The sequence below is a fragment of the Daphnia magna genome, linkage group LG9 (genome assembly GCF_020631705.1).
Source record: "Daphnia magna isolate NIES linkage group LG9, ASM2063170v1.1, whole genome shotgun sequence".
In the NCBI taxonomy this organism is placed as follows: domain Eukaryota; kingdom Metazoa; phylum Arthropoda; class Branchiopoda; order Diplostraca; family Daphniidae; genus Daphnia; species Daphnia magna.
Genome location: NC_059190.1, coordinates 1150634 through 1161464, shown reverse-complemented (window position 1 = coordinate 1161464; position 10831 = coordinate 1150634). Strand labels below are relative to the sequence as shown.

General features: G+C 41.2%; 2 protein-coding genes across 3 annotated transcripts in view; one reads left to right on the top strand and one right to left on the bottom strand.

Annotated features, from left to right (window-relative positions):
• Positions 1 to 3: 3 nt before the first annotated feature.
• The window catches only part of LOC116930238 (high affinity cGMP-specific 3',5'-cyclic phosphodiesterase 9A), an 11957-nt gene continuing 1129 nt past the window's right edge, over positions 4 to 10831 (bottom strand). The window contains exons 2-12 of one of the 2 annotated variants that reach the window (XM_032937635.2): positions 8527 to 8679; positions 8365 to 8413; positions 8155 to 8255; positions 7164 to 7290; positions 6835 to 7072; positions 6031 to 6153; positions 5344 to 5607; positions 3313 to 3564; positions 2979 to 3241; positions 1332 to 1600; positions 4 to 1205 (exon numbers count right to left, since the gene is read on the bottom strand). In XM_032937635.2, coding sequence (XP_032793526.2) covers positions 475 to 1205; positions 1332 to 1600; positions 2979 to 3241; positions 3313 to 3564; positions 5344 to 5607; positions 6031 to 6153; positions 6835 to 7072; positions 7164 to 7290; positions 8155 to 8255; positions 8365 to 8413; positions 8527 to 8679 — 2570 coding nt within the window. In that variant the 3' untranslated portion in view covers positions 4 to 474. The remainder of the gene's footprint in view (positions 1206 to 1331; positions 1601 to 2978; positions 3242 to 3312; positions 3565 to 5343; positions 5608 to 6030; positions 6154 to 6834; positions 7073 to 7163; positions 7291 to 8154; positions 8256 to 8364; positions 8414 to 8526; positions 8680 to 10831) is intronic. The other variant, XM_032937636.2, reaches the window with a different exon arrangement.
• LOC116933597 (DNA-directed RNA polymerase II subunit RPB4) overlaps positions 4861 to 10831 on the top strand; it is an 18282-nt gene continuing 12311 nt past the window's right edge. The window contains exons 1-2 of the mRNA XM_032937641.2: positions 4861 to 4969; positions 5022 to 5276. The gene's annotated coding sequence lies outside the window, so the exon portion shown is untranslated. The remainder of the gene's footprint in view (positions 4970 to 5021; positions 5277 to 10831) is intronic.

The window sequence follows — 10831 nt, the reverse complement described above, 5'->3', positions numbered from 1 at the left end:
TCGTTTGTTTTTTATATATTTTTATTTTCTGTCTTTCACTCCTCTTTAATAATTGGTATATATATAAATTTATATATATATATATATATATATAATATGTATCATGATTATCCAATGGGAATCAACAGCGGAAGGGAAGAGGAAGGATATGGTTGTATGTTGGCCGGGGGGGGGCGACATTGACATTTATCTTTTTTGCAAATCGTTCGATGGGTTTTTTTTTTTTCCATTTCTTTTTGCGCGCGCAATAATTTGAACAAAAATGTTGTGTGATGAAAAACTAAACTTGACAGCTCAATTTCAAATGAAAGACGAGACAAAAAAGACGAAATTGTGTTTTGCGAACAATTATTTCTAAAATGAAGAAGCTGACAAAACGAGACGGGAGGTAAGAAAAAGAAAAGGTAATAATAAATAATATTAATGAATACGTACATACACACACAGACACACACGTGTAAATGATGTCTGACATTAATCTAAGCGTTTTTGGGATGGATGATTGGTCGAATCGGTAATCATGTGGGCGGCAGGGACGTCGTCTAAACTGCGGGACATTTCCGTGGCATTGATGATTGTCTTAGAACGTCGACGGCTACCAGCGGACGAGGCCGGCATCGGTAGATAATTCGACTCTGGACTAGCAACCGAATTAGCCATTGATTGCTGTTGCTGGGCGGCTTTATGAGACGACGAACGACTAAATAGACGTGATAAACTGTTGGATACAATTTTGCGCGAGCCGAGCAATTTCGGCGATTTGGGCACGTCTGCCGCTCCGTTTTCCGGCGGCTCTGCCGACGCTGATCGCACGGGATTCAAACCAAATCGGTCGGTCCATTGACGCAATCGAATTAGCAGCGGATTGTCACGACTCGGCTGGCGTGATGCGGTCGCAACGGGAGCGACAGCCACCACCGAATCGGTCACGTCTTCAACCGATGCCAATGGCGCCGTGATTTCAGCCCGACCTTTTTGCTGGCCATTGTGTTGTAAATCAAGCGATTCCAACGTCTCTTTGTGCATGTCGAGGACGACACCATTGTGAATCGATGCTGTCGCCACCGTCGGGATGTCCAACGTGATTTCGTCCTCTTCTTCTTGGATGACAGCGCCACGATAGGTACACGGGCCTGATTGTGTGGGGCTGCTTGTGGCGCTACGAGCTGTCCCTCCGGCGAGAATGCGAGCCGATTCCGCAAGCGCTGTGTGTTGAAACACACGGCGCACAGCAACAGACGAAAATAAATAGGGATCGTCATGTTTTGATTGCAGATGCCAGATATAGACTACGGCGAAAAAGGAAAAAAACAAACAAAAAACAAACTTACAGGCTGACATGACAGCAAGTGAAGCTCGCCGGAAGGTTGATGATGGCTGTCTTCCGTTGCAAGTACCATTGCCTCCGCCGTTATTGCTCCAGCCGGGCAACGGTCTAATGTCTGTACTGATTTTGAACGAAAAAGTCTTCTCACAAATTTCCACTTCGGTGAACGTGTCGGCATCGAGACCGAACGAGAACCGTCGGATTTCTTCCTCCTGCGAAAACGACCTGTCGGCCATCGAAAGACGAGTAACACGAATAAATATCCTGCTAAAACTAAGAAGAAAACAAGTCAATGCGCCAGCACTGTCTATCGTTTCAAATTCGGGCTTAAATCAGCCCGTCGTTTGTATTTCGAAAATCCTGTTCGATGTCGAGACACACGGCGAAAATCCGTTTTATTTTATTTTTTTAAATCTCTATTTATACATAGTATTATCTAGCTAGTGTATTATTTAGACCATCTTGGCCGTCGGCGAGTATGGGCCGACAAACAAATCCCGTTGCGACTAGTACATCCAAATCCGCTCATGTGCCCCTTCCCATGTTTGGAGGATAAACAAAAATGTATCACACACATTTTTTTTTGTTCACGTCATTGCATCGGATGAAGAAGATAAAAAAAATAAGAGAGCGTGTCTTATACAGTAGCCATCGTTGCAACAAAGTTAACGCGACTTGCAAAGGCACTGAGAGCCACTCACGAGGGAACTGCTTCTTACAAGGATTTCCTTTTGCCGCAATTTTCATTTTTCTTTAGACTCGTGATCGCTTTTAACTTTTACGCTTTCTGATCGCAAAGTTTGCTGTGTCGGGTCAATTAATCAATGAATCGATTGCAGGCGGGATTCAAAAAAGAATTGCCATCAAAGAACTTGGCTATGAAAATTACATTTTCAAGATGGATCTCGTGGCGTTGGTGAGTTATACCTTCAATTCGTGTCTATAGTCATTCGTTTTCAATTGGGGAATAATTTTGATGGCTTTTGATATTCCGGCCGTTTGATAGTCCCGCTATAAAAAATAAAAAATGGGAGGGCCTCTACTGTTGATGATTGCTATCCATTTATAGCCAAACCTATACGTAATTTTCTTTATGTTGCTTCTTTCCAATTTGAGATAATTAGTTTTTTTTTTGGTGGGGGGAATCGTCAGAGTCTTATCTCAATGTGCAACGCATCCATCTTTTTAGGCAACATTCCATTTCGGAGCTGAACAAAAGGTACTAATTTACTTGGAATATTCTTCTTTAAAAACGAAATCCTCTCGCGATATTCGGTAACCTGTTCTGCGTTACGCAGCGCACGGTGTGTACACCCTGGGAAATAAGGGAAGCTGTGAGCAACTTTGTTCGGGAGAGCATTATCGATCGCGCATTGGGACTATGTCTGATACTAGACTTCATATCCTGTTGGAAACTCTGTACGCCCTCCGCTTCGTTGATGAGGTTTACATTTCACCAAGGCTAAAAAGAGAATATCATGAAAGAGAAAAAACAGTGGCCAGGTAAAAACAAAATTGACCACCAGGCTCTCAATTTTCCCGTCTCCGCCAAAAACAAAAAAAGGGGGTTGAAAGCCGGCGAAAAAATATGCAGGTAACATGAGCATTAGATTCGTCAGGTGCATAATGCAGGTCAATTAATAAGGGATACCTTTCTCGGCTGATGGGGGTAGTTGGAGTAGCTCCAACGATAGTTGGATGATCCATAGTTTTGCCTTCATTATCGAACAGGTGCTGGCCAGCTTGTTGTTCCGACGACTTGATGCTACTCGAATCCGCAATGGATGCAGTGGTTTCCTTTTGTTCGTTGACTGCCGGCGTCGGACTGGCCGGCTGTTCCAGATTGCGACGAGAAGCTTCGTTCAGTTTGCGATAATAATCCAGGGCCTCTCTAACCGGGTTGACTATTAAGGTCTTTTCGATTCAAAATGTTGGTCTTTAAGTTAATTTGATGGGATCAAAGAAAAAAAGAGTAAGATATTTACGTCGAGTTCCGGATAAAGACGACCAATAGCCTCGAACAGGGGTAGGAGAACGAAGCCGATGAACGAGCATTGCGACGATGGTTTGGTGATCTTGTCCCGGTCCATGAACGGCGTGACGGGCAAGCCTTCCATCTTCTCACGATCACTTTGCTCGAAGAATTCTTGCAGCAGGCAATCCAGCCACGGTTCGGCTACATCCATTGGCCTCGCTTCGTTCGATATGTCCGACACTTTAATCAGTACCATACAAAGCTGGGTTTTTTTTTTCAAAAAATCAAAGAAAAAAGAGTTAAGTTTACGTTCCAGAATAATTTGGAGGAAAAGGATAGAGACGTCTCTAAAGCGAAACGGAGGTAGCATTTGAATATAGTCCCTTTTTTAAAAAATACAGAGAAGAACAAGGAAAGAAAATCAATAGTGCACAAAATTGTTTCGTGGAAATTGAGAAAGAAGAAGATGCGTGTCATCTAGAATAGAAAAAAAAAAATCAACAACGTAAAGGCATTAGACGACAGTGTGTATGTGTGGGGGGGAAGAAAGTCTGGGAGCTTTATCTGTAAAATAAAAAATGTAATCCTTAAAGTGAACGATTCTTTTTTAAGTGCCCGACTTCGTTTTGACAGGATTCCGCAAACTGAATTTCCTGGCTGTCTGATTTCAAAGTCGATCACGTCACGCACAGCAGGAATAACTGATTAAAAAATGTGTGAATAGCTCAACAGCTGTTTTTGTCAATCAAGCTTTTGGGTGATTATGCATTTCTATGCACAGAAAGAAATTTCCAAGAGTTGGAGAACATTAAAATAAGAAAATGACTGCATGGTGCGATATTGGTTCGGAGGAACAGAACGGATGAGAACGAACTTGTTTCTTTGCTTGTCTCGTTCGTTTGATGTCTCATACGATCAGCAAAGCCGTTTCATCATCCACTTGTCGCGGGGAACCATTTCCGCTCGAGTGTCTACTGGCAAACTTTATCAGGGCCACCCCTCGCCATTGTTGAAGTAATTTTTTTCTCTTTCTTTTTATTCTGTTGGAAATGAAAAGTGATTATAGAGTACATACGACATCACTGCTATAAAACGATTCAATGCCCAACTAATATTGTAATACTTTCAATGAAAAGTTACATTTCCATTCGTTGTCATTGTTTGCCGCGTAAAACTTTGGTCTGTGCTACTCGAAATATGATTATTTACGTAGTTCTTTCCACTTTGTGTCAAATGTACTTGTTGTTTAGAAAAGTTTACAAGCTCGAGATATGCACGTTGAACGAAAAGGAAGTTGAGGGAGCTTCTTTTTCATGGTCACAAGGAGTTTCACTAAATTATGTGCACTGCATCCATTGATCTAGCAACTTGCCACTTGAACATGTGAAACGGACGTCGTCTGTTGTTCTGCAAACGAAATAATACTTGGAATCCTAACAAATTTTGTTGGCATGGAATTTGAAATTCGTTGGAAACAAAATTACAGCAGTGTCCTTGTTTCCCATTTGTTTTTGTTATTTTATTGAATTTTATTTTGTTTACTAAAATTGCGAGGTAGTTTTTGTTGCACAAACGGCAACGTCGAGTTGCCCCTTGAAAATTTCATCAAGTCGGATGTGACTTCTCAGTCAGCAAGAGATACGAAAATTGAGAATGGCGCCATGAAGGTAGTACAGAAGCACATTTTACATCGTTTTATTAACGTGCCATATGTTCTAGTGCGTCAGCTTTCGGAAGTTCCTCATCTGAATTGTACATTAATCAAGCCATGTTGGTTTGACGTCAGAGTTCATCATAGTCAATGACGCCCAAACGATTCCATTCACTGCTCAAGTGCTAAACTTTTTACTGCATGAGCTGCCCTATCCTAGAATATCGGCATCAATTTCAAGGCCTCTTTACAAGTGTCACGTTCTCTCTAATCATCTTCCAAATTGCTCGCCACTTCCCAGAAGCTTGCAGGAACAAAAACAGGTAAGACAAGTTCTGTTGTTTTCTTTCTTCTTCGTGCCTCCCACAAATGCCAAGAAAAGAAACTCACCAGGTTGATGTGTGCTCGATTGTTGTAGTCAAACTCTGGTGCAATTTGATTGAATTGATTGAGGATCTCGTTGTGACGTGCCATGTCAGTGGCCAATATACAGCGGATGATGCCTTCACGAACGCTCTTGTAGACTTCGGGCGGGAACGAACGGAAGACGTTAGCAGTCGGATCTTCTAAAATGTTGAACGCCACAGAGCAGTGATGATTTTCTAGCGGCGAAATGTCATTGTATCGCAAAGCCAATTCCGTCCTGGCGTTAATCTGTTTAGTAACACAGGGGTGGGAATGATGTTTAATCACATTATTGGATAAACTTATTCCTTCACACTCTATGATACCGTTTAGTAAGTTTTCTACATTAAAGTTGTTCTTTTGTCTATGCAAAGAAACCCGTAGGCGATAGATTCTCTTGCCCACACCCAAAGAATCGATTAGACTGGCATCAAAGCGAAACAAACAGCGTCCAAGCAGCTTGCGTACTAATTAATGAAGCCCTCCCCCCCTCGTCCCAGACTTTGGCTGCGTGTCGCTCTAATGTTTCTAGGAAACTCGGGCACGCTTCTCTCTCTCTCTTACTCCCGAATGGCTATAAATATGTTGCCTTAGCTGCAATTCGCATTTGACATGTCATTACTACTAAATAGCTGAGCCAAAGTGAAATATTCAGAAGCTGAAAGGGCAGACCTGGTAAATGTTGTTGAATCCGGGGTGATCGAGATCGTGGCAAATGCAGGAAGTGAGTAGGATCAATGTTTCCAGGTCACCGATTTTGTCGGGCAGATTCAAACACCAAATAATGCCGTACATCTAGCCGAAGAAAAGAAAGAAGACGTCATTAAATTCTCACTTGATTCTCTACTTCGTGTCTATTTACGGTCTTTGAACTTTTGCGTCGTACGCTGATCAAGTGATTGATCCAACTTAAAATTCTTATTTGAAATGCAAAGCGCACGACTAGTCTCCCATCTATCCCTACTATATACATTATGCAATTTGACAGCCATATCCATCATCCCCTGCTTCTGTTTTGTTACAAGACGGTCTACTTTCTACACAGACTCACTTTCGATCGTTAGATTTAGGGGGGTGTTTTGCTTGATGGATTTTAGTTACAAGTTGCACGTTCTTCGCGAAATTGTTTTTGCTTGACGGCTGTTAAATTGCATTTTTTTTTGTTTCTTTACAGCAAACAAAGTTGGCCCTGTGTGTCAACTTGCATTGTTGCATTATCTTGCATAACTGTGCGCAAAAAAAAAAGTGACATTTCACGCAGCTGTTTGACTTGAAAGACATTTGAACTTTACTCCTCTCTTATTGAGTTTCACTGTTTCGGTTAACCGATACGATCTGTCTGAAACATCAGCTTTTTGTTAGTACGGTTGACACGAGTTGGCATCATTTCTCTCTCTCTTTCTCTCTCTTTCGATCGATAGATGAAAAAGAGAACGACTTCTCTTTTGATAGGGCAAGGACAGTCGATTTGCTTACCATTTGGCTAACGGTGAAACAATGCTGGAAATTGTGGAAGGGCACCTCGTTGTAGTTCATGTAGACCTGGCAGAGGAACTTGCGCAGGACGTTGAGGTCGATGTCGAATTTTTTCAACAGATCGAGGTCGACGTACATTTGCTGCAAAAGGAGCAGAATCTCTTCGTCCTCCCATTGCCAATTGTCGAACGTTGGCATCCGCAAACAGCGACGGATCTCTTCCGTCAACGTCATCGTACTGTTTGATTTTTCAAATGAAACATTTTTTTTTCCCCAATCCGAATTGTTTTTTTTTTTTTACATTTCTTTGAATTCTTTTTAAAATTTACCTGATGTGAAGATATTTTTCGCAGACGAGTCGTTTCTCCGATTCTGATTTCCGACGCGCTTTGTGTCTGTTCCAGTACGGACGGCCCATTCCCGAATGGGGGAAAGTCGTTCCGGCTCGACATAAACCTGTTGCATAATTCACGAATGTTGATTATTCGTATCCCCCTTTTTTTTTCTTTTTGCCGTTGTAATTCAATTAAAGTCAAGGGGGAAAAAAACTGACATGTATCTCTGGTTTTTTATATTTCAACATGTAGAGAGAGAAAGAAAAAAAAAAGGGGGCCTTCGGGAGCGGGTTGCATCCATTGACTATACGGCAATTACGACCAGATGCGGGTACACTTTAGCGAAGAGGAAAAATACAATAAAAAAAAAAAAAAGATCCTGGTGCTAGGGAGAAGAAGGAAATCCCTCCCCCCAAAAAATGTGGAAATCAAAATAAAACAATGAGCAAACGACCCGCAATACTACATTTGTCGCCCAGCAGCTGCTGACTGGAAAGACAATAGATATACCACCGCGCGCGCCACACACACACACACACACACACACACACACACACACACACACACGTTTTCTTTATAATAATGACGTCTGAAATAATAAGAAACCTCTGTCATATGGCATCTCATTATTTCACGAAGCCCGTTGCCACAAATCGCCGTATTCAACCACAACGTTTGGGTTTCTCTTCGTCAACAAAGCGAACACTATCCTCAATTTATTATTATTTTTTGTCTTCTTCTTCTTCTTCTTCTCCTCCTCCCCCCTTATTATTATTATTTTTTTTAATGCACACGCACTCCTGTCTAATTTTTACCCGACGAATGCAAAACATGGAGACGGAAAGGATATAAAAAAATAAAATAAAATAAATAATAATGAAGGACACCTAGGGCGATGTAGAAGCCGAGTGCGTGTACAAAATGTGAGGTACATGCGAGAGTTGTACTTTGCAATTGTGCGGCGTCGCGCGCTCGTGTGCATTACCGAGAATTTGTTTGTGCTGTTCCAATTCGTCCCGCATGGCTTGGACATCCTGCGGGTAGAGGGAGGCCAGGTCGTGCATACGCCGCTCTAAATCCGAGACCCTTATTTTGCGCCATCCGAAACAAAAATGCAATCATTTTACTCTTGTTCTTTTTTCTTTTTCTTTTTTTTGTACTTTCTTTTATCCCTTTTTAAAAAATATATATATACCTTTCATCCAGCAGTGCCAGTTCGGCTCTCAGCTGTTCCGGTAACGATCCTATGTGAAAATATATGGATATACATTAAAAAAAAATTCAAATAGTAAAAAAAAAAAAAAAATCTGGAACGGTAATTTGTTAGGTCTTTTTACAAAAAAAGAAGAAGAAGAACCTTTGTTAAAATGGGCAGCGACCAGTTCAAGTCGATATGGAGTATCAGGTCGGTTACTTTCTAGCCGGTTGGAAATGTTAACCAATGATCCCTCTGGTGTGTACATCTTCAAAATGTCGTGCGGACCCGCTTCTGCCGCGCTACTAAACAAACCTGTGGACACACACACACACACACAGAAAAATGTTTTGAATTCTTGTTTTTTTTTTTAAGGTGCTGTCATAAAAAGAACGAGTTATTAAATTCCACTTGTCAGAAACGGGGGGTTGTCAAGAGATTTGTATAGGCAAAACCAAGGGCATAACACCAGTGGAAAGAGAGAAAAGTAAACGAGTTAGACAATGACGGTAGATGTTTTCTGATTGGCACGCGAAGGTCATTAATGAATTCTTCTCGCCTAGCAACATAGTATTTATTTATTTTTTATTTTTATTGTCGTGCGGTTATGTAGACGGTTGAACTTGATTCCTCTTGTCACGACTCACGAATCAATAAACAACCTCAGACAACAATTTGGGGGAAATTGTTTTGGTTTTGTTTTTGTTTCCCCCAATTTGATTGCGTTTTCGTGTTGTATTGTTTTTCTATTTTATTTGGCGGACGACATTGTCCAGTACCACCTTGGTCAAGTAACCAGTTGATACGACAGGCCTCTTGTTTCAAATGTTATTGATAAAAAAAAAAAAATAAATAAATATTTATTTATATTTTTTTTTTATGAAAGAAGAAAAGGGAGGGAGATCAATCGATCGAGTTATTCCACTACTTGTTCTCTGCATGAATTGACATCATTCCTCGTTTCTTGTGATTCCCTTTTTGGTGGGGTAAGGGGGAAGGTGCGAGAGACTGACAGAAAGTTGGGCAGGGAATGGCTAAAAAGAAATCATATTTACAAGGTTTTTATTTTTATTTTTTGTTGTCACGTTGCCATGGTAACAGCTCTTTGGTGATTCGTGAGTGTCGTCGGATCAAAGCTGCATAAATTATTATTTTTTATTTTTTTCCTTTCTAAAAAGCAACTCATCCCGCTTCTATTTCGCATAGTTGTCTAGAGTGGATAAAACAGCGTGTAATTGAAACGGATAAGACCAACTACTTTCAACGTCTCAGACGGCGAAAAATCCCCACTCTTTTTTTTTTTTGCTTTATTTTTTAATAATATGCAAATCATCTTAGACTGAATTTAGAACACAAAATATGTTCCTCCACTTGAGTTCTAATCTTTTTCTTTTTTTTGGGGGGGTGGGGGGGCTGGTTTGGAGCCGCTAGCAGACAAATTGCGGTTCCGCCTTTTGTTACACATTGTTAAAAGGATGTGGTTGGCGGGCAACCGTTTGAGCCTGCGGAGTTCGCCAGCATTGTTATAGACCATCGTGGCTGGCCCGGTGCATAGACTGCAGACGTGTCTGGCCCGTCTGGTGGGATGACGCGCTCTCAACAAATGATATCGACCTCGTTATTACGTTCGTTAAAAAATGGAAGGCCGTTACGAGTCAACACGCAAGGTCGTGTTACATACAGCAATCCCAAGAATGGCCGATTGGCTTTTTGGCTGCATAGTCACGCCCTTTGAAGAAATTTGCCATTAAAAAAGAACAAAATCTCCATTTTTACATGCGGGGTTGAAAGACAGTTATTTTAACGTCCGTTATTTTTGTAGCCAATAAAGAAATATGTCATCGTAAATTAAGACAGGGGGAAATTTTTGTGTGTGTTTAAAACACTGTCTGTTTCATCAGACAATCGTGGGCCATTGTATTCGGTGCGTTGCTAACAAGCACAGCGTTTATTATGACTCGGCCCGCATCCAGACACAAAGAGGGAAAAATCTGCCTTTCTTATTTTTGACTAAGTGTGTACACGATGACGTCATCTACGAGTTGCCTTGCGTGTACCAATCATTAAGGGGAAACGGGCAGAAGGGAGAAGATGTAAAGGTTGGAAGCGAAAAATCAAATCGGAAGTCGATCGAAATCGATCAATATCCTTTTAATAAAAAAAAATTGATATAGTTATTGATATTTCTCTCTTGATAAATTTAGAAAAAAAAAATGCATTTTGGGTTGATACATTTTAATCAACTCCACCTTCTAATTACACACCGAAAGAAAGAAAAAAAAATGATTTCCGTTTAAGAGCTATGTTATTAAATATAGTACACCGATGATGGTCTGTCTTTAGACGCGTGTGATGCTCTCGAGCAGCTTCTCGAGTGGTCACTCCTTCTCTTTTTGCCTTCGCTATTCAATACCACGGAAAGGTGGGGGGAGGGAGGAGAGAACCTGCCAACAACAGGCTGAGCAAC